General features: G+C 44.2%; 1 protein-coding gene across 2 annotated transcripts in view; it reads left to right on the plus strand.

Moving 5' to 3' along the window:
- The window catches only part of AKAP12 (A-kinase anchoring protein 12), a 127,396-nt gene that overhangs the window by 53,010 nt on the left and 52,079 nt on the right, over nt 1–22,307 (plus strand). Inside the window, exon 2 of one of the 2 annotated variants that reach the window (XM_074948614.1) lies at nt 20,317–20,434. In XM_074948614.1, coding sequence (XP_074804715.1) covers nt 20,317–20,434 — 118 coding nt within the window. Of the gene's footprint in view, nt 1–20,316; nt 20,435–20,668; nt 20,777–22,307 lie in introns of those variants that run through there. The other variant, XM_074948616.1, reaches the window with a different exon arrangement.

Consider the following 22,307-nt stretch of genomic DNA (forward strand, 5'->3'; position numbering starts at 1 on the left):
TGACTAAATTAGACATAACTGGACTAAATTGCAGCTCAGATCCCCTCAGAGAAATGAGGCAGTTAATGTGACTGGAAATTGAAATTAGTTTCTCTGAAGTACTAATGCAGTGGGACAGATGGCACTGACCCACAAAGTAAGGACTGTGAGAGAATACATTCATAAAAGACCCTGGGCAACTTTCCCTGAAAAGAGGATCTGCTTTAAAAAGTGCATGTGTCATTTTATGTCCTTCTTTTTGTCTTTGCTATAGTTATTAGAAAAATATCTATATTCTCACAAGACTCTTTCTCCCCCCCCCCTTTGTGTGTGTGCTTTTGTTTTGTTTTAATTATTTTTTACAGAAGGAATTTTTTCTTTCTTTTTTCTTTTGTTAAGCAAAGCATTTTATTTGAAAATCTTAAAATTCAGCACTCCTGGTAGACAAGAAAATTAGTTAAGAATGATACATGTGATAACACTCTGAGTCAAAAAGGAGGGGTTGGGGAGAGAGAGATCAGAGAAAGAGAGAGTAAGAGGATAAATATTGCACTTGAAGATGAGAGGAAAAGTAGGGGTACATTTAAAATCCAATCAACTTTAAAAATACCAAGTCCGTCCTATACTGAGATTTCTTGTCAATTTCTAGTTGCTAGAATGATGCTCTGATTCTAAAGGCTTTGAATAGCTGAGATGTTAAGAATGAGAATTTCCCCTCAAGCAAAAGTTACTAATAATCTTTCATTTATTCAGTTCTTCTCATACTGGAGGATCTCAAAGCACTTTACAGATTTAAACTGATATATGCCGAGATCATTAAATGGCCAAAATTCAAAAGCATCTTTGGGGTGAACCATTGCAGCTCTTTATTAGTGTATGGTTACACTACCCAGCAGTTTAGGATGGAAATGGAAAAATATTTCCATTTGAAACTTCAGACTTTAAATTCAGGAAGTAAAATGTAATTACTAGAATATGATTTTGGTTGAAACACTGAATTAACACCATTACTCTTGCAGAGATTGCTGTGGATCATGAACAACCACATGAGGTCACCTCAGTTTTTTATTTTATCCAAAAGACAGCACTTTCAGCATCAGTTTTCCCTGTTATCACACAGTAATATTGGTTCTTCTTCGAGTGATTGTACATGTCCATTCCAATAGGTATCTGCGCGCACCGTGTGCATGATCGTCGGAAGTTTTTACCCTAGTGGTACCTGTCGGGTCGGCTGTGGAGCCCCCTGGAATTGCGCCTTTGTGGCAGTGAAAATAGGTCCCTGCTGACCTGCTGCCTGCTCAGTTCCTTCTTACCGCCAGTGATGGTTGTTGGAGCAACTGGTCTCTTGCTTTAGCAAGTGCTTCCTAGTGGTTTTTCCTGTATATAGCTGTTACCCTTCATCTTAGTTAGTCAGTTAGTTAGTTCATTAGTACGTTTAAGTTGGGGGTCCCCCCCGATATTTTTCCCTGTCCCTGGGGCATGCCGCAGCCCCAGGGGTTCAACCCATGCAATAGTGTGGTAAGCCTATGCCCAGAAGGGATCCGCACCCTGCTTGTCTGAAGTGTCTGGGAGAGGGTCATTTGTAAGACCGGTGCACCATCTGCAGAGGCTTCAAGCCCAGAACTAAGAGGGAGAGAGACTATCGCCTCAAGTTCATCTTGATGGAGTCCGCTCTCCAGCTCCAACTGGCTCAAGAGCCGGCACGTGGCAGCCTCAGTGCACAGCGCACTGGCCTTGGTGCGGGACATCTTGGCACCGAGGAAGGGCCCGCATGAGGAGGATCGGTGCCATTCCCCTGCTCAGAAGGCCGGCTTGTCAGTGCAGCACCGATCACAATCCCCAGTGCCGCATAAGAAGAAGAAGGCGGAATGGGGCTGCTCCCCTGCCAAGAAGAGCAAACAGGACTCCAGTTGGTGCATCCCATGTTGGGACACCGTGGTTTGTCAGTCCCAGCACCGTTGACTCCGGTCTCGAAGGGGGCATCCGTCAAGTCCAGTGTCGGTGGACTCTCCATCCGGGAAGTGTTGGAGGAGAACTTGGACCTCCCCTCCACACCAGACACTTTTGAGGCTGCGCGGGACTTACTTGTGATGTCAGCACAGTCCCTGGCCTCCTATTCCCATGCGCTGGCTCAGGTGCAGGCGGCACAAGAACTGGCTGCTGCACCACTTCTGGCACCGTCTGCGGCACCGATAGCGGCACCTCCTATCCAGCACCGGGACAAGCCCACCACGGTGCGGCACCATTCCCCATTGCTGCGGTACCACTCCCCGGCACCGTCGCGATCTGCACCTCTCTGGTCGGGCTCGGATTATTCATCAGAGTCAGAGGCGGAGTCGTACATGTCCTGACACAGCCTGTACCGGCACCATAAGGTGGAGGACCACTCGACCGGTAGAATCGCCCTTTAGGACACCTTCAGCCTACCACCAGCGGTAAGGGCATGGTTCCAGGGCAGCATTGGTGGTCTCTGTTGACTGTGCCCCTCCTTCTGTGACATCCGTTGCCCCTGATCAGTCCAGGGTTCCCGAGGACCAGTCTTGATTTGATAGATCTCTATCATATCCCCCACTTAGTCATCTCTTTTCCAAGCTGAAAAGTCCCAGTCTTATTAATCTCTCCTAATATGGCAGCTGTTCCATACCTCTAATAATTTTTGTTGCCCTTTTCTGAACCTTTTCCAATTCTAATCTTTCTTTTTTTAGATGGGACGATCACATCTGCACGCAGTATTCAAGATGTGAGCGTACCATGGATTTATATAGAGGCAATATGATATTTTCTGCCTTATTATCTATCCCTTTCTTAATGATTCCCAACATTCTGTTCGCTTTTTTGACTGCCACTGCACATTGAGTGGATGTTTTCAGAGAACTATCCACAGTGACACCAAGATCTCTCTCTTGAGTGGTAACAGCTAATTTAGACCTCATAATTTTATATGTATAGTTGGGATTATATTTTCCAATGTGCATTACTTTGCATTTATCAACATTGAATTTCATCTGCCAATTTGTTGCCCAGTGACCCAGTTTTGGGAGATCCTTTTGTAGTTTTTCCCAGTCTCCTTGGGACTTAACTATCTTGAGTAGTTTTGGATCATCTGCAATTTTTGCCACCTCACTGTTTACCCCTTTCCCCAGATCATGTATGAATATGTTGAATAGAACTGGTCCCAATCAATGTTCCCTCTAATTTTTGACAGGCCGTGTGCACAAAAAATTTCTTCTGTGGAAATTGTTGTGCTTCTGTGCAAATTTTTGTGTGCGCGGGGTTTTGCCGTGTGTGTGGGGTTTAGGGTCTGTGTGCGCGCGTGCGCATACGCACACAGCTTAGAGGGAACAGTGGTCCCAATACAGACCCCTGAGGGACACCACCATTTACGTCTCTCCATTCTGAAAACTTGACCATTTATTCCTACCCCTTGTTTCCTATCTTTTAACCAGTTAACAATACATGAGAAGACCTTCCCTCTTATCCCCTGACAGATTACTTTGCTTAGGAGCCTTTGGTGAGGGACCTTGTCAAAGGCTTTCTGAAAATCTAAGTACACTGTAGCCCCTGGAATGTTTTTGCCATTTTTGACTTTTTATCACCATTTGGGGCAGAATTAGTATTTTTTAAAATCTTGAAAATTCTCATGAGATGGGAAAATCATTTCCTGCCCAGCTCTCTTCCTCTCCCCAAGGAGAAATTGTGTGTGGGTTTTATTTCTATTTTTGAAAATATATCTACACTGTGCTATGTGTTTATATTAGCAAAAGCAAGATAAAGGAGTGTGCCTTGCACTTGCTACAAATGATTTGTGGTGGTTCTTAATTTTTGCGGGAGTTTGTTCCGTGGTGTTGGACTGAGTCCCAAGAGCGCTCTGTTTTCTACACACGCAAGCTTTACTCTTGCTGTGGAGAGTTCCATTGTGCCAGAGCTGCTGACTGTGGACCTTGTCATGGAGTTTGAGGTGATCTTTTAGATATCCTGGGCCCAAACCATTGAGTGCCTTGAAGATGAGCACTTGGTACCTTGAATTTGGTATGGTGTTCTGTGGTAAGCCAGTGTGGGGAGCGGATGACAGGTTTGATGTGCTCGTGGTAGTTTGTGTTGCTGAGGAGACCAGCTGCAGCATCGTGTATGAGTTTTTCATTAGGATTGATGTGGTTTCATGACCAGTCTCTGCTTTGAAATTTTTGGGATGAAGTCTTTCTAGGCATTCAGATAACCTGGTGATAGGTATGATAAAAAAGCCTAAATATGACAGAATTTTACAGCTGGAACACGTTTCTTACAACTTTGAATAATTTCAGTACTTAATAAGGTTAAAAGTTTAGTGTCTCCTCTTGGAAATGTTTACAAAGGATGTAATGTTTCTTCGTGTCCCTCTGAAATTTCAGAATGAGTAACAGAGAAGTGACTTGTCAAAATTTACATAAGAAGTTTGTGGTAGAGCTGGGAGCAGAACCTAGATCTCTGAAATGGTACATCCATTGCATTGGCAAGTTGCCTCTAAGCAAGAGATATGAACCAGACCAACTGTAAAGAAGAGAGTAATGTTTAGCTATCTTTGTAAAGTGTTTTGAGAACTACAGATGAAAAATTACTAGGTAAGTACAAAAAGAAAAGGAGTACTTGTGGCACCTTAGAGACTAACAAATTTATGTGAGCATAAGCTTTCGTGAGCTACAGCTCACTTCATCGGTTGCATCCGATGAAGTGAGCTGTAGCTCACGAAAGCTTATGCTCACATAAATTTGTTAGTCTCTAAGGTGCCACAAGTACTCCTTTTCTTTTTGCGAATACAGACTAACACGGCCGTTACTCTGAAACCTGTCATTAGGTAAGTACAGAGCATTATTGCTATCCACATTTTTCATCTGGAGTAACTCAGGTACAAAGGCTCTGTAATTAAATATGCATTTCTTCATACTGACAGTATGTTTGTTTATTACATAGGCAATGTAAAATTTATTATGCTGTTAACTAATAATTTTCTTAAGTGGGTTGGGTGTTGTAAATTACTATAGGTGGCAACAATGTTTTCATTTAGCAATCTTACCTTGGTTTTCAAGTAAAGCTCTTTGGTTTTGGAATTGTGGAAATAATTGCATTACTTCTAGTAATCAGACATATCAGAGAAGTGGGAAGGGGAAGTTCTTCGGTATTTCCTAAAGTGGGAAAACAAGATAGTTGAATTAAAAGTCTATTTATCAAAAGCATATCTGAGTGTGACTTCAGTTGATGGAAGGAAAAAATATCTTCTTCATAATAGAACTGTTTCTAAATATATGGCAGTTGAACAAAGTTGATAGCTCATTCGAATGTAATGTAATTCTTTCACATTATAGGAGTATTAACAATGTGTGCCTGCCAATAACTTAGTTTTCAGTATTTTGGCTTTAGTAAATGACAGTAGTGTTAATTTGTTTTCCCAGCCCCCTCTCCAAACAGTCACAAACCAGAATGTGAGTGTTGTATGTAGTGTATCTTTAAGTGATAGTAGTCTAGTTGTGTGAGTCAGGTAAAGAGAAAAATGCTTTCCCTTGTTTGGTGTGTTAATTAAAACCTTTAAAAAATTTACTTTAGTTCCACAAAAACAGACATGCCAAGATTTAGATTAACATCTTTGTAAAAGGTGTGTGCGTGGTTTGTGGTGGTCGTGGTTATGTTTTATTTTATTTTATTTTATTTTATTTTGCTGAATCATGAGAGGATAGCCTGTACGCAGAGAGCAGGCTAGTAGATCCATTCAGCTGATTGGTAATCATAGGTTAGAGCAGTGGTTCTTGGGCTCAGGACCTATTTGTTAACTTTGATGATCTGTTGCAACCCAGCAAATAGCTTCCGTGCAAAAAACATCTACCGTACTAAATATTCTTAACTATAATATATAATACAGACTTTAACATAATAAATACACGGGGCATGTCAAGGCTGATTCCCTACTCTGGCACTTTGGGTGCAAAAGATGGGGGCCCGCAAGGATTCTAAAAAAATTAATACTGGCCACTCCAGGCTGGTATTAAACTCCCAAGGTCACAGCTTCTCTCTCACCTTGGATGGGTAGATGCTGCCACCACCCAGGTGCAAAAAAACAACAACCGCTTTTTGAGAACCCAGGAAGAAACACTTGGGAATTCCTTCCTGTAGGGTACCCTCAAGCCCTTTCACCCCCCTTCCCGGGAATAGCTGAGGAAAAAAAACAAAGGAAATCAGCTGTTGCCACCAGCTAATTAAATACCATATGCACAAACCTCTTCAAACCTCTTAGGGACACAAAAATCCAATCCAATTCTTAAAAAAGGTAAATTTTATTAAACCCAAAAAATAAAGGAAATACATTTGGAACTTAGGCTTTTTGCTAGATCTTAAAAGAAACAATTAACAAAAATTAAGCATCAAGATAGCTCTCTTGAGGTTCAGTTTAAAGGTTACAAGCGAAACAAAAGCATCTCGGGTTAGCACAGAGGTGTCCACAAGCCATAAGAAACAAAAGAAATAACCCTAATTGCATCTTTCTAGACATTCCCTAATTTACTTACATATCTGAGGCTTCAGACAAGTAGGTTCGAGGTATGAATTGATGATCTATGATCATATCTGGCTTAAAGCTGCTTACAGCATTGCTGCTCTGTGTCTCTGCTCTTTCCCGGAGAACCACAACACCGAGACAAAGGGAAGTTTTTTCCCAATTTTAAAAAGTTCTAGCCCTCCCATTGGCTCTTTTGGTCAGATGCCCACTCCTTTTCCTTTACCTGGGAGACTTGGTTAAGCCTTTACAGGTAAAGCAAGCAGAGAACAGCCACCAAGAGGGATTTGAAAGCTAACTGGCTGGCTGGGTGTCCATAAAAGGGAGCTACTCCCCATCTGTCTTCATTTATCACAGGGTGTACTATAGCAGAGGCTCCTATCCAGCCATTGTTACTTACAGGGTTGCAGCATCACTCCGGTGTGACCCGGCTTTCCTAACGGGGGGGGCCAGCCTAACCTGATCTGCGTAAGTGACATTGCGACCTGCTGCATGGGGTCTCAACACCACTTCACTCTGCCCCTGTCATGATGACAGGGAGACCAGCTAGGCCAAACAATGAGCAGTGCTGCAACCCCAGGAATCAGATTGCAACACCCAGGAGCCAAGCCCAGCCAGCCCTGCAGGAGCCGCAGGAGCGGCTGCCGCAGAGTGCGCTCTGCAACACCAGCCCTTTCTCCCCTCCACCACTAGGCCCCCTACTCCACTGCAGTTAGGACCTGATCTCCTCCTCCCTCCCTGGGCCTACCACACAACACTTTGACACTTTGGGGCAACCCAATTTTGGGTCGCAGTGCATGGGTTGAGAAACTATGGGTTAGAAGTTGGCAGCTCAGATCTTTACTTGTGATGACAGTAGTTTGCAGATGACACTAAACTGGCAGGAGAGGTAGATACGCTGAGGGTAGGGATAGGATACAAAGAGACCTAGACAAATTAGAGGATTGGGCCAAAAGAAATCTGATGAGGTGCAACAAGGACAAGTGCAGAGTCTTGCACTTAGGACGGAAGAATCCCATGCACTGCTACAGACAAGGAACCAAGTGGCTAGACAGCAGTTCTGCAGAAAAGGACCTAGGGGTTGCAGTGGATGAGAAGCTGGATATGAGTCAACAGTGTGCCCTTGTTGCCAAGAAGACTAACAGCATTTTGGGCTCTATAAGTAGGAGCATTGCCAGCAGATCGAGGGACATGATCATTCTCCTTTATTCGGCATTGGTGAAGCCTCATCTGGAGTACTTTGTCCAATTTTGGGCCTCACACTACAAGAAGGATGTGGAAAAATTGGAAAGAGTCCAGCGGAGGGCAACAAAAATGATTAGGGGGATGGAGCACATTATTTATGAGGAGAGGCTGAGGGAACTGGGATTATTTAGTCTGCAGAAGAGAAGAGTGAGAGGGGATTTGATAGCTGCTTTCAACTACCTGAAAGTGGGTTCCAAAGAGGATGGATCTAGACTGTTCTCAATAGTAGCAGATGACAGAACAAGGAGTAATGGTCTCAAGTTGCAGTGGGGGAGGTTTAGGTTGGATATTAGGAAAAACCTTTTCACTAGGAGCGTGGTGAAGCACTGGAATGGGTTACCTAGGGAGGTGGTGGAATCTCCTTCCTTAGAGGCTTTTAAGGTCAGGGTTGACAAGGCCCTGGCTGGGATGATTTAGTTGGGAATTGGTCCTGCTATGATGCAAGCTTCGTAGGGACAGCAGAAGAGCAGTCTAAGAAAGTGCACTATTTTTTAAAAAAATGGATGAATCAGCGTACTATTCAAATGAACCTTAAACTTTCACTGCAAATTAAATTGTACTTTTGTTTTTTTGCCATGTTTTCTTTTGCCATGAGTGATTGCCTGAGAAGAATGTAGAACAGTGTATAATGCTATCCTCTTCCAGGATTTTTGAAAATCCTTTTGCAGTGAGTTTTGTCTTTATATTAGTAAGCTATTTGCTACAGTAAAATGACATCCACTGCAGGAACTGGATCAACTCAATTTAGTTAACTAAAAATCTTACTCTGTCAGACTTTCTGGTTTAAATGAGGGCAGAAGTGGATGGGGTTGAATTCTGTCTGAAGTAACTCAGGTTTGCTTCAGAGAACACTGTACACACTCGGAAGCTTTTGAGTGGAGATGTGCTTGATGAGGCTTAAGTTTGTGAGGGAAAGGAGTTGTATTGAGGCCCAAGTTTTTTGGTGAAGGGTTAGCTGCTGGTTTTGTTCTACCTGTAATTTGTGGCAAAGGTACCTATGACATATGATAGGTGCTTTTGTATATATTTGTAGGAATGCAAATAAATAAATATTCCATAATACCTTTACGGGTGTCCTTCATGTAGGTGTCAAGAAATCTCCTCTTCTGAAAAAAATTCTTCTTTAATTTAATAGTTTAAAATAAACATTTACTAAGGCCAACTCTTGTAATTTTTTTGATCAGTGTATACCCTGGCTTATAGTTCATTCTGCCATAAACAGTGCTTGGACTGAAATTTTGCATTCCTTGGCCAGCCTTTGGAGGACTTGGAATGTGAGGACACAGCTACAGCTCAAATTTCAACCTCTAGCTGTGATATCTCATTTCCAGACAAAATGCTGCAGGAAAAAGAGGTCAGTGAGGACCTGTTATTTCTAATTCCAGCACAAAAAACATACTTTCCCTTGCACTTCCAATGTATAACCACAATGCATAATTTTAAGTCATCTAAAACACATTCAAATGCACAGCCATGTCTCCAACCTCATACATTTTTACCTACAAATAAACAAATGGTAGATTTTGAGTGCATGTGTGTCTATAGAGAATATATCTTAATTTAGCTGTGGTTGGAGTTAAGGTTGTGTGTTTGAGTGAGAAAATAAGTGGAAAAGGAAACAGAGTTTGTGGTGGAGGTCAGGAGTCTGCAATATTTGAGTGTTATAATACATGAATTATTATTGCCTTGTGGTTTCCTTGAAATGTAGAGATGGTGGTGATTGAATTTGACTTTAAGCAACCTTAACTCTGAGGGCCTGCAAATAAATGCATGTGTGCATGAGTGTAACTTTATGCATGAGTAGTCCTATTGTAGCCAATGAGTCAACTCATTTATGTAAAGTTAAACTGTATGTTTGTTTGATAATTAGGTCCTTGGTTACCAATTTTATTTATTTGTTATTTAATTTCAATTCTGAATGAATGGTCTGTACAAATGATATTTAGCAGAACAAATTTAAATTTATTCAAGCAAGCTTGGTACAAAGATAAATTTATGAAAACTCACCTTTTAAAAGGGTGTAATGTCCTTTGGTAGATTTTCATTAGCGAATCGCAAAGTACTTTACAAACATTAAGTCAATACTCTATCTTTATTACTGCCTTTAGTATGTTACAATGGAATTTAAAAGCTTAAATTAATTCTGTGTAGATTTGCAAAATGAACATATCAAAGTCTGCAGTTCCTCTTACTCAGGAGTACTACTAATTCTAAGGTGTCAGAGTAGCAGCCGTGTTAGTCTGTATCCACAGAAAGAAAAGGAGGACATGTGGCACCTTAGAGACTAACAAATTTATTTGAGCATAAGCTTTCGTGAGCTACAGCTCACTTCGAAAGCTTATGCTCAAATAAATTTGTTAGTCTCTAAGGTGCCACATGTCCTCCTTTTCTTTTTACTAATTCTAAGGGGTCCTGTGTTTTACATTTGCAAACAAGAAAATGTGAGAAGTAGGAATGTAATCTGAGTGTTGAACCCGTGCCCATTTCCCCTTTTCTATTTAATATCTGGTCTCAGCAGGTAATGAAAACTGTGAAGCCAAATTATTCCATCTGTGGTATTACCATTATGCTACACTGGTATCAGATTTCATAAATCTTGTAGCTGTGAAGGGCAGTTTTGAGGACCCTAGGAACACCACCAGGTGGAATCAATTCGATTTAATTAAGGGCTTTTCAACAGACTACCATGAACCCTAATACACTTTTTTTTAGTGAGGAAGCCTGGAGAGTGTGGAGTTTTGTCAGAGACAAGCTGGGTGAAGTAATATCTTTTATTGGACCAACTTCTGTTGGTGAAAGAGACAAGCTTTTGAGCTACACAGAGCTCTTAGCTCAAAATCTTGTCTCTTTCACCAGCAGAAGTTGATCCAATAAAAGATATTACTTCACCCACCTGGTCTCTCTCATATCCTCAGACCAACACAGCTACAACAACACTGCAAACAACAGTGAAGCTTTCTCAGACAGAGGTTTGGCAAATAAGTGGGTCATTGAAATAAGAGGCAGACTTAACACCTTTGCCAAGTGCTTTGTATGCTGATTTGAGATTCCATTGCAACAGGATATTTGTTAATCCAAAGAAATAAACCTCTCAATTCAAAAGCTTGTTTTAACTGGTTTGGGAAGGATTTTTATAATCCAAAGTGCTGTTCCTTTCTCCACCCAGTTTGGTGCTTCACACATCCAGAGATTATTTTGTTCTTTATTTTGTTTGAAAGGTGGCATTTAGCAAAGGACCCTTCATTTAATTAGCAGGTCTTCAATGTAGATGTCTCATGAGTGTGACTAGGTATTGAAGGAAATATATGTGACTAGGAGTACTAGTGGCACCTTGGAGACTAACCAATTTATTTGAACATAAGCTTTCGTGAGCTACAGCTTATGTTCAAATAAATTGGCTAGTCTCTAAGGTGCCACATGTCCTCCTTTTCTTTTTGCGAATACAGACTAACACGGCTGCTACTCTGAAACCTGGGAATATGTGACTAGGGGAATTTTAAACTTCTTCTTTGGGTCTTGTCTATACTACAAACTGACAAAGCAGGGGAGGTGTACACACTACAAAGCTACTTTTGGCAGCAAAACTCTGCTGTTACCTCACCCATTTTGTCTCTCTAATATCCTGGGATCTACGCGGCTACAACAACACTGCAAACAACCTTTAAAACAGGAGCAGTTTCCAGTCTCTAACCACATCTCAAAGCTCCATTTCTAAGACCTTGTCTACACTACAAAGTTTTGTTGGCAAAAGTTATGCTCCCAAAGCAGCCTGCTCTGCCTGCCTGCTTATAGTTCTGTGATTCCTCTGAGTTCTCCCACAGCTTCCTCAGCTGTCGGGAGCGGCGTCCTGAGCAGCTCTGTGAGCTCCCCGTGCTGAGGAACGTCAAAAAGCAACACAGCAGTACCCCCTGCCCCCACACACACCCACCTCCCTGCAGCACCAGTCTGCCTGCCCCTGTGTTCCTAGTGCAGGGCCACAGGAGCATTCCATGTTAATGATTTAATCTTTGAAAGGGGAGGGACAGATGCCTGCAGGGCAGCAGAGATCAAAACAGTGAGCAGAGCAATCAGGGCAGGAGCTGTGGGATACTGGGAGAGGCCAGTTATGTCGAGAAAACAAGCACAGTGTCTACACCAGGGATCGGCAACCTTTGGCAAGCGGCCCGTCAGGGAAAGCCCCTGGCGGGCCTGGCCGGGCCAGTTTCTTTACCTGCAGGGTCTGCAGGTTGGGCCGATCGCAGCTCCCTCTTGCCGCAGTTTGCCAACCCAGGCCAATTGGGGCTGGGCTGCAGGAAGTGCTGCGGGTCAGGCCACATCTTCCCGCAGCCCCCATTTGCCTGGGACAGCGAGCCATGGCCAATGGGAGCTGCGATCTGCCGAATCTGCAGACGCTGCAAGTAAACAAACCGGCCCAGCCCTCCAGGGGCTTTCCCTGACGGGCTGCGTGCCAAAGGTTGCCAATCCCTGGTCTACACTGACCCTTTGTCACTTTAATTTTGCAGCAGAAAGGTTTATGCCTCTTGTTGAGGTGGCTTTATTTTTATTTATTTTGGGCCAACTCCTGTTGGTGAGAGAGACCTCTTTGGTGTGCTCACCATACGGAAGATGGCAAGGACACTTAGATTATGTCTACTCTAGAGACCTTACAGTGGCAAAGCTGTACCAATGCAGCTGCGCCACTATAAGATCACCCTTGAAGCCACTCTGTGCTGACAGGACGGAGAGCGACATAGCACTGTGCACACTACTGCTTATGCCAGCAAAACATATATTGTGTTTTTTCACACCCCTGAGCAACATAAATTGATTCCACCTGGTGGTATTCCCAGGCTCCTCAAAACTGCCCTTCACAGCTACAAGATTTTTAAGAAGAAGCTCTTCCCTTCCCCTCACCCCAAAGAATCTCCCTTGGCTGAAGAGAACAACTCACAGACAAGGAAGGCCCTGAAAAAAAACAACAGAAGGCTGCCTTGAAGAGAATAGCCTCACCCTCCAAACGATAGACCAAAGGAAGAACCTCAACTAATTGCCTAGGGACCTGCAAGGACACTGGCTTCCTGACATTGCTCCACACCCCAGGAGCCCAGCCCAACCCTTCCATATCCTCGGGACCATCAATCCACAATAGGGATCCAGACAACCGGCAAACCTGCAGTAAAAGAGCACCCTGGACAACCAGTTAGCTATAGCAAGACTATGAACTGCCAAATTTTGGGTTCTAATGTAGGCCAGGCCATGGGTAGACCCTCACCCCCCCCCCCCCCCGAAACTCCTCATGTCGTTGTGTACAGTAAAAAGGTGTGCGGTGCAAGTGGGCTCTTGGCAGTGAATATTGATTCCAGTAACCAAGATTCCATAGGCATCTGTTCTAGCACTGCCTTGGCTTCCTGTGCTAGTGCTCTGAATCTGTTGACCTGCAACTAAGGGTATGTCTGCACTGGCAAGTTTCTGTGCCACAAGTTATACCACTTTTATTAAAACGTTGGAATTAAACCGCTGTTGCATGTGCACACTGTGCTCCTTGTGATGCTGCAGTGCATCCACAGTAGCAGCTCTTGAAATGGCAAAGACAGCAGTGCATCATGGTAGCTATCCCACTGTGCAACTGGCCGCAGCGTGCTTTGGGAAGGGTTTGCAATGCCTCATGGGGCAGGCACAGCATCACGTGATGTAGGTTTCCCAATCCCATTGTTCCATGGGCATCCTACTACATTGCCAGCTGCTTTTCAATTGAAGTGGGGGGCAGAGGGGGAGAGAGTGTGTGATAGGGAGTGTGTGTGTGTATGGAGGGGGGGAAGAGACAATGTGTACAGCAATCTCTCTCTCTCTCTCTCTCTCTCTCTTACACACACACACACACACACACACGTGTGCGCGCACACACACACACCCTCTGTGTTCAACAGCAGGGGCATTCCACATTAATGGTTTGCTTTGTGTCCCAGAGCAGATCAGAACACCATGCAAAGGCTGTCAGAAATGTTGCTTTGAAAGGGGAGGGGCGCATGTCTCCAAGACAGCCAAGTTCGAAATAATGAGCAGAGCGGTCACTTGAGGCATTATGGGACGGCTCCAGAGGCCAATTACAGCGCTGGAGCCTCTGTGCAAATAGCCTCATGACTCTCGTTGAGGTGTTTTTTTGCAGTGCTGCAACTGAGGAGTTTCTGTGCACAAAGTGGCTTGGCAGTGTGTACACGTCTGCAGTTTGAGCGCAAAAAGTTGCTTTACTGCACAGAAACTTGCCAATGTAGACAAGCCCAGGCTATGCCGTTGTTAAGCCCAGGCACATGCTTGGCAGTGAAATGAATATTGTATGAATGTTTCTGTTTGGTGGTGTTAATTGCTAAACATCTCTACACAGAAGAGAGAAAAGGAAAGGAGTACTTGTGGCACCTTAGAGACTAACAAATTTATTTGAGCATAAGCTTTCGTGAGCTAAAGTACTCCTTTTCTTTTTGGGAATACAGACTGACAAGGCTGCTACTCTGAAACCTGACAAAAGAGAGAGTGCTTTGAGAGCCTTAGTCACATTAAGGATTCCATGCAGGTGGAATCACTACTACCCCTCCTTATGAAGGGCTGCTGTGCCCCATGCGAGGAAGGCAAATCTCGCACTTTCACAGGTGGTGGGGAAGACATGCGAGAAAATAAGCCCTGGAGTCCTGTCCTTAAATCCAGCAAGAGTGGTGTTATATGCATTCCAGCTGCTGTCAGGGAGTACAGAGGAGACAGGCTGAGACAAGCCTCTGTTGAGACCACAATGTGCACATTTGACAAGCATTGACCATTTGGAGGAAGTAGGACTCCATCCTTGGGTGGTTCTGCTCATTCAGCACCTGGTCTGCACTCCCCATGCTCATTTGAGGGCACACAAGGAGAGAGTAGGAAAAAATTCCAAAGTTGAGCCATTTCTGCCATTTAGGTATCTGGTAATGAGTGTTCAGTTCATCTAGCAAATGACTGGTGCACTCACACTGTAGCCAGGTCCATGAAACACCCATCTGGCTGGAAGAATTCTTCACTGGCACTGACTGATGTGCTTGAGCAGGAATCGTATGCAAGGATAGATAGATATACTGAAAGCCAGTTAAGGCATAGTCTAATAATCCAGACATTGGCTACAGAAGAGGGGTTAAGCTTCCACCTACACTAATGCCTTTCCTTGAGGCTACAGTTAGAACATGGGGCTCAAATTCTCCCATTTAACAGACCAGACTGCAGCCCAACAAAGCTGAAGGCTGCATCATGCTTTGGTGACACGCTCAGTCTGATGAGCACTGAGGGACAGAGGTACATCAGGGGCTACCATATTTATCCATATTCACAGAATGGCAGAGATTCTAATGTAGAGGCAGCTCCTAACTTGACAAGCAGAGTCACTTTGGCTCTATAAGCAAGGGTTCATTGGAGGGGGATGTCTCTACTGAGACACTACCCAGCTAAGCTAACAATCAGATCAGTTCTGCAGAGTCTTACATATACGCTCCTTCCGGCCACTGTTTACTCAATGGATGATTATCACAGGGCTTTTAAAACATTTTTCACTAGATAATCTATTCATACCTCTATTGTCTTGGTTCCCATTGGACAGGGTGGGGCTCAGAAAGGTGAGGGAGTAGTCATTTGCCTTCCAATTGCAAATGATTGTCCTCCTCCAGCTTGTACATTAGAATTTAAAAGACTGCATTCTCCTGAACAAAGATTCTTGCACTTCACGGGAAGGAGCAGAGATAATGAGTATGTTTAGGAGTGGAAATGTCCCATCTTTGGAGTGAGACACATGATACAGTCTTCACAGTCTAAGGTCCTAACTACAATAAGGAAGTTTGCCCTACAGTAATTATGTAAATGTGCAAGTCTGAAGCAGGGCTTTAATCCATTAAACTGCTGTAGGAAAGGACCTTGAGTCTATAATTGGAGTGAAAATGGACACTTCTGAATAAGTGTCTGATTAAAAGTCTTGTTGCCCACATCTCATCACCAGCAGCATCAACACCAGACATACTACTTATGGCCCATGATGGAAGGTTTCCATTTTCACATCCAAAGTTTCTGTGTTGTACTTATGTATAAGCTACAAGCATGACTAGTGTCTCACAGGAGATTAGGGAGAGATCACAAGCACAGACAAATGCACAAACAGAAAGGGGATCTGTAACCAGGAGCAAAAACCAAGCCAGGGAGCATCAGTCCCAGATCAGGACAATCCCAGATCAGTCCCAGTCCCTGATCAGGACGATCACCAGCCACCACACTGCCCTGCTGGAGCAGTTATGAGCCCATGGTAAGAACCAACTAGATTATCACAGTAAGACAGAGTTACCAGGTAAAATCGACCCCACAGGAAGGGGGCAGACTGGGCTTACTCACACATCCAACAGCTGCTGCCGCCAACTCAAGTCCCGCAGCCCCTCATGGGCATGGCGTATAGCCCAAGGGAGCCAGGAATTTCCACCTGGGATCTGCCCAGGTCATGGGACTTAGCCCTGCTGTCCCTAGAAATTCCTAACCCCCCAGCCTCCCCGAGACCTGGGAGCCCACAGGGGAGGGGAGGCATCATTTACCTTGCCCCCAGACCTGGCCCCATAGCAGCTTCGCATGCGGCACCACAAAAGTGAATCACTCTGAGGTAAAGTGATACCTGCATACCTGCTGGCCCGCCTGCAGTAGCAGAAGGCAGAGGGTCCAGGGAGGTTGCCACACTGAATCCCCATCTGGATGGGCACAGGAGGGAGGGTAGGGAAACAAGCAAACAGGAAGTGTTTCTGAGTACATGGCTCTGATCATGGCTCCAAATCTTGTGCCAAATCCCTTGAGATCTTATGGTTCCAAATCCTGTGCTGAATCCTGCAAGATATCAAGCCTACCCCAGAAGTCCTGTGGAGGCTAGAAATCCCACAGGACCTGGCCCATCCTGTTCTTTGTGCCCTCCCCGATTGTGGGAGCTACCAAAACACACTCCTTGCTAGGCAGAGGGGCTCTCTTTGAGCTTACACAGAGCTCTTCAAGAGACACAATCAGCTGGATATTTAGTCAATTTCAAAAAATGTGTTAAAAGTTTCAGGTACTGTCCTCAATCCCTCTGCCAATTTTTGTGCTTTTAATACATTCATTTCATATTTTGTAAAAAAACCTCTCTTACTGTGGAAGACCCACAAAAACAGGTTAAAATGCCTATATACAAAATACTGTAAAAATTAAAGAAGCTGAAATATGGAGATTTTTTTTCTTGGTGCCATTATAGTAATTTTAGGTGCTATTTATAACAAACAATATTGGGGAAAACATTTCATGTAGAAATATGACTGAGTGACCCTTTTACTTTTATATTCATTCACTTGTAATTTGTTCCTCAACAAAGGTAACATATGTTAATTGTCTTATGCTTAATTAAAAATCAAGCTGTAAATGTAGTTAGAAAGAATATACAGCTTTGATCATAGAGTACTCTATTCCTTGAACTGGTGGATATGCAGTTACATGCCGCTATTATGCATATCATCTGTGGCACCCTGCGTCCAGCTCCACTCCCATGACTCCCAGTTCTGACCAACGTTGCTCCTCCTCATATCAGACGAGATATGTTACTGGCAAGTTACTGGAGAAAGTGTGCGCCAACTTAAGCCTGCCGCTGCACAATGGCCTTTTTAAACTACTAGCTGCACGTTTGCCGTCACATCGCCCATTATGGTCTCAGCCGCCACGCCAGGATGTTAGGGCGGAAACACTTTGGCGAGAGGAATAGGATATCTGTTATAATCCCCAACTAGTCCCTCGTCGCCGACCCCACAATTTGCTCGCCTGGTTTTGACCTGCCCTGTCGTTCATGGTCCCTGTTGAAGAGTTTCTGGACCAGGCAAGGTCTCTGTGCAGCCAACCAGTATCACTGGGGCCTTCGTGACAGCCCTTTGTGCAGCTGCGGCGCAACATAGACGATGACGTACACTGTTGATGAATGCCGGCTGACTAGGCTCAGCGGTGGCCTAGAAGAACTGCATCATGCCACCAAAGATGCCATCGCTTGGCTAGACGACTATGCATGCTCTAAATCAATAAATTCCTTGAAGCAATATAAATATTTTTTTCAGAGCAGTACAATCTATATACATGACTGGGAACCAAGCTCTTCTGTTCTAATCCTGGATTTGACACAAAGTCCCTCGTGGGACTTCCCTACAGTAGGAAATTGTGCCCCAATCTTGCAAATACTTAAGCACATGCCTAATTTGACTATGAGTAGTCTCACTGATTTCAGTGGACTGGTTACAATAGTAAAGTTAAGTACCTTAAACGTGTAGCAACAGTGAAAGTTGTTATGTAGGCATAGGTATTCTTACTACCACTGCGTCATCTAGACTTTCTCTGAGTGTGGTGAGATGAGCTGGTGGAATGAACATATGTGCAATGAATACTCTGCCACCAGTGGAGCTGCCTACCCTAGTTGCAGTGTAGTGGTTGAGATTTCCCAAAAAAATGCATTGTATACTCCATTGACATCTTGCCTTGGGTTAGTTTTCCTCGTTTACTCCACTGCAAAATGGGGATGATAATCAAGTACCCATGCATTGTGCAGCAAGCTGGGTCTAAATTCGGTAGTAAAGCACTTTTGTTTCTCTGGTACTTCAGTGCTAAATTCTACTACTAGTTGAAATTTCTGCAACAGCTTCAGGAAATTTAAAAGATGGAAGGTTTAGCTGACTGATTTAAATATGAAACTGAATAATACAAGTATATTGTATGTTATTTTATTTTATTTTACTCTGCCCGAAAATTTCAATGGTTCGTATACCTCATGTATTTGAATTGACTAGTCAAATCTCCATTGTTGATGTTTAAGGCTACATTTTAGTCATGGGCATTTTTAGTAAAAGCCATGGACAAGTCATGGGCAGTAAACAAAAATTCATGGCCCGTGACCTGTCCATGACTTGTACTATGTACCCCTAATTAAAACATGGGTGTTCTGGGGCAGGGAGGGGGCCCAGGGGCACTGCGGGTACTCTGGGGCAGGAGGCCGGGGGTGCTATGGGCACTTTGCGGGGAGGACCCATGGCACCCATGCAAGGAGACAGGTCTGGTGCTAGGGAAGAGGGGCGGGCAGCAGCGCACAGCCCAGGACCCCCGTTGCTGCTGGGTGGGAGTTGGTGGGGCTGGCAGGTTCCCTACCCAGCTCTGCACCACCACGGAAGCGGCGACACATCCCTCGGCTCCTCGGTGGAAGCGCGGCCAAGGGGCTACGCATTCTGGCCGTACCCCAAGTGCCAGCTCCGCAGATCCCATTGGCCAGGAACTGCGGCCAATGGGAGCTGAGGGGGTGGTGCCTGTGGGTGGAGGCAGCGCACAGAGCTAGGAGCTGAGGGAGGGCAATGTCACCGCTTCTGGGGAGTCCCCCTGAGGTAAGCGCTTCCCAGAGCCCACGCCCTGAGCCCCCTCCCACATCCAAACTCCTGTGGATGCTAGGGGGCAGTGGGACGAGAGAGGTGGTCAGTGCGGCTGGCTGGGGGGGCCACCCGAGCTGCTCAGGCAGCCCCCCGGCCAGGCATACCAGCCGCTGCAGAAGTCCCAGAAAGTCATGGAATCCGTGACAGACTCACAGCCTTTTTGATGTTGTCTTGGAGATGGAGAACAGCTAGTTTTGGCATGTTGGCAAGGATCAGTTGGTGCTCTTTTGATCGTGGAAGGTGTGAGAGTGGTTTTCATTTTGGGTACATAGGGATTGGTTGGGGCGTAGGGTTTTTTGAGGGGGCTTTTTGCACTGGCGAGGAATGCACCACCTTCCCTTCTGCTAATGAGGGTCATATGTGACAAAATCTTGAGGGAAGGGCTTGAACTCCTAGATCACCTCCCAAAAGTCCCTTCCCCAACAGCTGACATGGCAATAACGTTGTTGACATTTTAAATTATCATTGATCTTCAGGTCAATTATCATTGATCTTCAGGTCCCTCTACCTTCCCTGAACTGAATGCTGAAAATCAATCTCTCAGCTCCTGTTTCAGGCTGTCTGTAGACCCGGGAAGATACCACTGCATCAGTCAGATTCAGTTCACATTCAGAAATTTTTCTTCTCAATCATAAGTGCTAGAATCTTAAATTATTTCTTAAATGCAAAGTTAGATTCTCCTGCACAATTTTGTGGCAAGACTGTCGGTTCTTCAGTAAATCCTATGCAGCAGACTAACAAAATATATGATCCCAGATACCTGCTTCTCTCACAAAGGAGCTTTGGTGATGGAATGATTTATTAAAGTTAATATTAATATCTTTTAAAAAAGAACAGCGCTATGTAAGTGTCTAGTACTTATATTTCCCCAAATCCATATGTATATAAAAAGGAATTGGGGAATGGTCCTGCTTTGAGCAGGGGGTTGGACTAGATGATCTCCTGAGGTCCCTTCCAACCCTGATATTCTATGATTCTATGATTTGAATGTGAAACTATTTCTAGAAGAGGTGAATATTTTTATATTATGTGAAAGAAGAGAAGGAATGATACTATGAGCTTGAAAATTATAATACATTTCATCCTTATCCCTCTCTTTTTTCCCCTCCACCTCACCCCTTGCCAATACAGCTTTTACAGAAGAATGGACAGATATCCAACATTAATGGTATAACAGAAGAGCAAGTGGAGCTGAACCTCCAGCCAGGGGAGCTAAATGGACAGCAGAGAGAAGCAGTTGTAACAGATGGTAAGTAAAAGTCTACAGTGAATGGACTAGGTTACAGAGCACTGAGGATAGCTTGACGGACTGGGAAGTTGAAATAAGAATCTACTGGCCATTTCCTATGGAGCACTGCGTTCTGGTTTTGTATCACCAGTATTTTTAGGACACACTGTCACGAGAGCTTTGCCTTCACCTGATAACAAATCCCATTACAAATGGAATCCGTGCAAATTTTCCAAGCATCATGTTTCAAGAGTGTTTTTTCTCCACTTCCACAAAGAGCACTCTAATCAATCCTTGCAGTTGCACTGCCTCTGACTGCCTGTCCCACAGTACCCGGAACAGTTCTTGACTCAGTGGATTGAGGTAAATGGGGCAAAATATTCTGGGAGATTAAGGGGTTCAACTTTCATAACCTGGTAAGAATCACAGCCATTTCTACAGCCTACTCTCACAGATCGGACAATCTGGTAAAATGCAAGCTAGCACATGTGAAAGCATGTTTGCTTATTATGTTCGTTAGCTGGCTAAGTTGTAGTCGAGGGGGGAGCTACAACATATATACCATATGTGTTACTATGATTCTTAATGGGGCTTTTCAGTCTTGTTCAGCCAGCACAATTGAAAAAACACACTTTTTGCCTGTCAAGACAGGCCTGAGAGAGTGCAGGTTCTAATTTCCAACATGGTATTATTTAATAACCCAGAGGGGCTCATAGGACACGGCTGTGTTTCCAAGTGCCCTGAGTTACTGCATTTACTGCATTTTATTAAAGTTGCAATGTTGATTTGCACATAACTGCATTACATTGAGGCCTGATACAACTGCGTCTGAAAGCCTGTTCGTGTAGGACTGGGCTTTTTCTCACAGGATTTCTGTCAGTTGCCACCTGGTTAGAAAGAAGGATGCAGTGCCAAAAAATCTTGGGCTATGTCTACACTGCATTGCAGTGTGGACTACAGAGGTGTGAATTCCAGGGCGCACCAAAGTGCTGGACGCTAACTGCCCCGTGTGGATGCGCTGGGGCAAACTAAATGGTATCCAGTTTGTGTTAACACGGGCATCATGTAAACAAGCCCTTAGTAGCTCTAAAGAAGTCCTCAAATCAGGGCATAGTAGATCAGATTTTTTCCACTCAGCTGGAAGAAGCACTGTCAGTTTGCTTCTCTCAAAGCTAGAAGTTTGTGCTGCCTGGGCATACATGCTCCTTTCATGGGAGGGAAACTCCTGCATGCTTACCCATCAGTTCCATTAATAGCAAGAGGCTTTTCCAAAGTGAGGAGAGGCAAGAGTGTGACAGTCTCTTAGACCCCTTTTGACTCTAGGAATATTCTTCAGGCTGCAGGTAATAGTGGACACTCATCAGATTAATGATGTAGCCACAAAGGAGCTCTCTCTCAGTTAGGGCACCTCATCCCAATCTGTCCTGTGGCACTTCCTTCTGAACACCTGGTTACTGACGAGTGTAAGCTCTAGAGGCAAGATTTCAGTATACAGTATCTGATTTGTGTCTGCTTGCATCTTGGAGGAAGTCTGCTTTGGGTATTTCAGCCATAAGGGGAAAGGCTTTATGGTATGGTATACTCAAGGCCATCTATATTCCTTTAACCATATCTAGGCTTGGCAGAATTTTATTTTTATTTTTTCTAATTTTGATGATAAATATCAACTTTCATTGTTAAGATTTTTCACATTGTTTAACAATTTTTATTTTTAATGTTTGTTTCATTTTTTAAACTTTATTTTTACAGTTGCTGGAAATTAAGGCGGGATAAGGTTGGGATTAGGGCTAGGGCAGCACTGAGAAGAGGGCTGGAGACAGCTTCTTGCACAGCCAAGGGGCCTGAGACACCAAGGTGCAAGGTGTGGGGAAGGCTGCGGTCCTGGACCAGCAGA

The sequence above is a fragment of the Natator depressus genome, chromosome 3 (genome assembly GCF_965152275.1).
Source record: "Natator depressus isolate rNatDep1 chromosome 3, rNatDep2.hap1, whole genome shotgun sequence".
Lineage (NCBI taxonomy): Eukaryota > Metazoa > Chordata > Testudines > Cheloniidae > Natator > Natator depressus.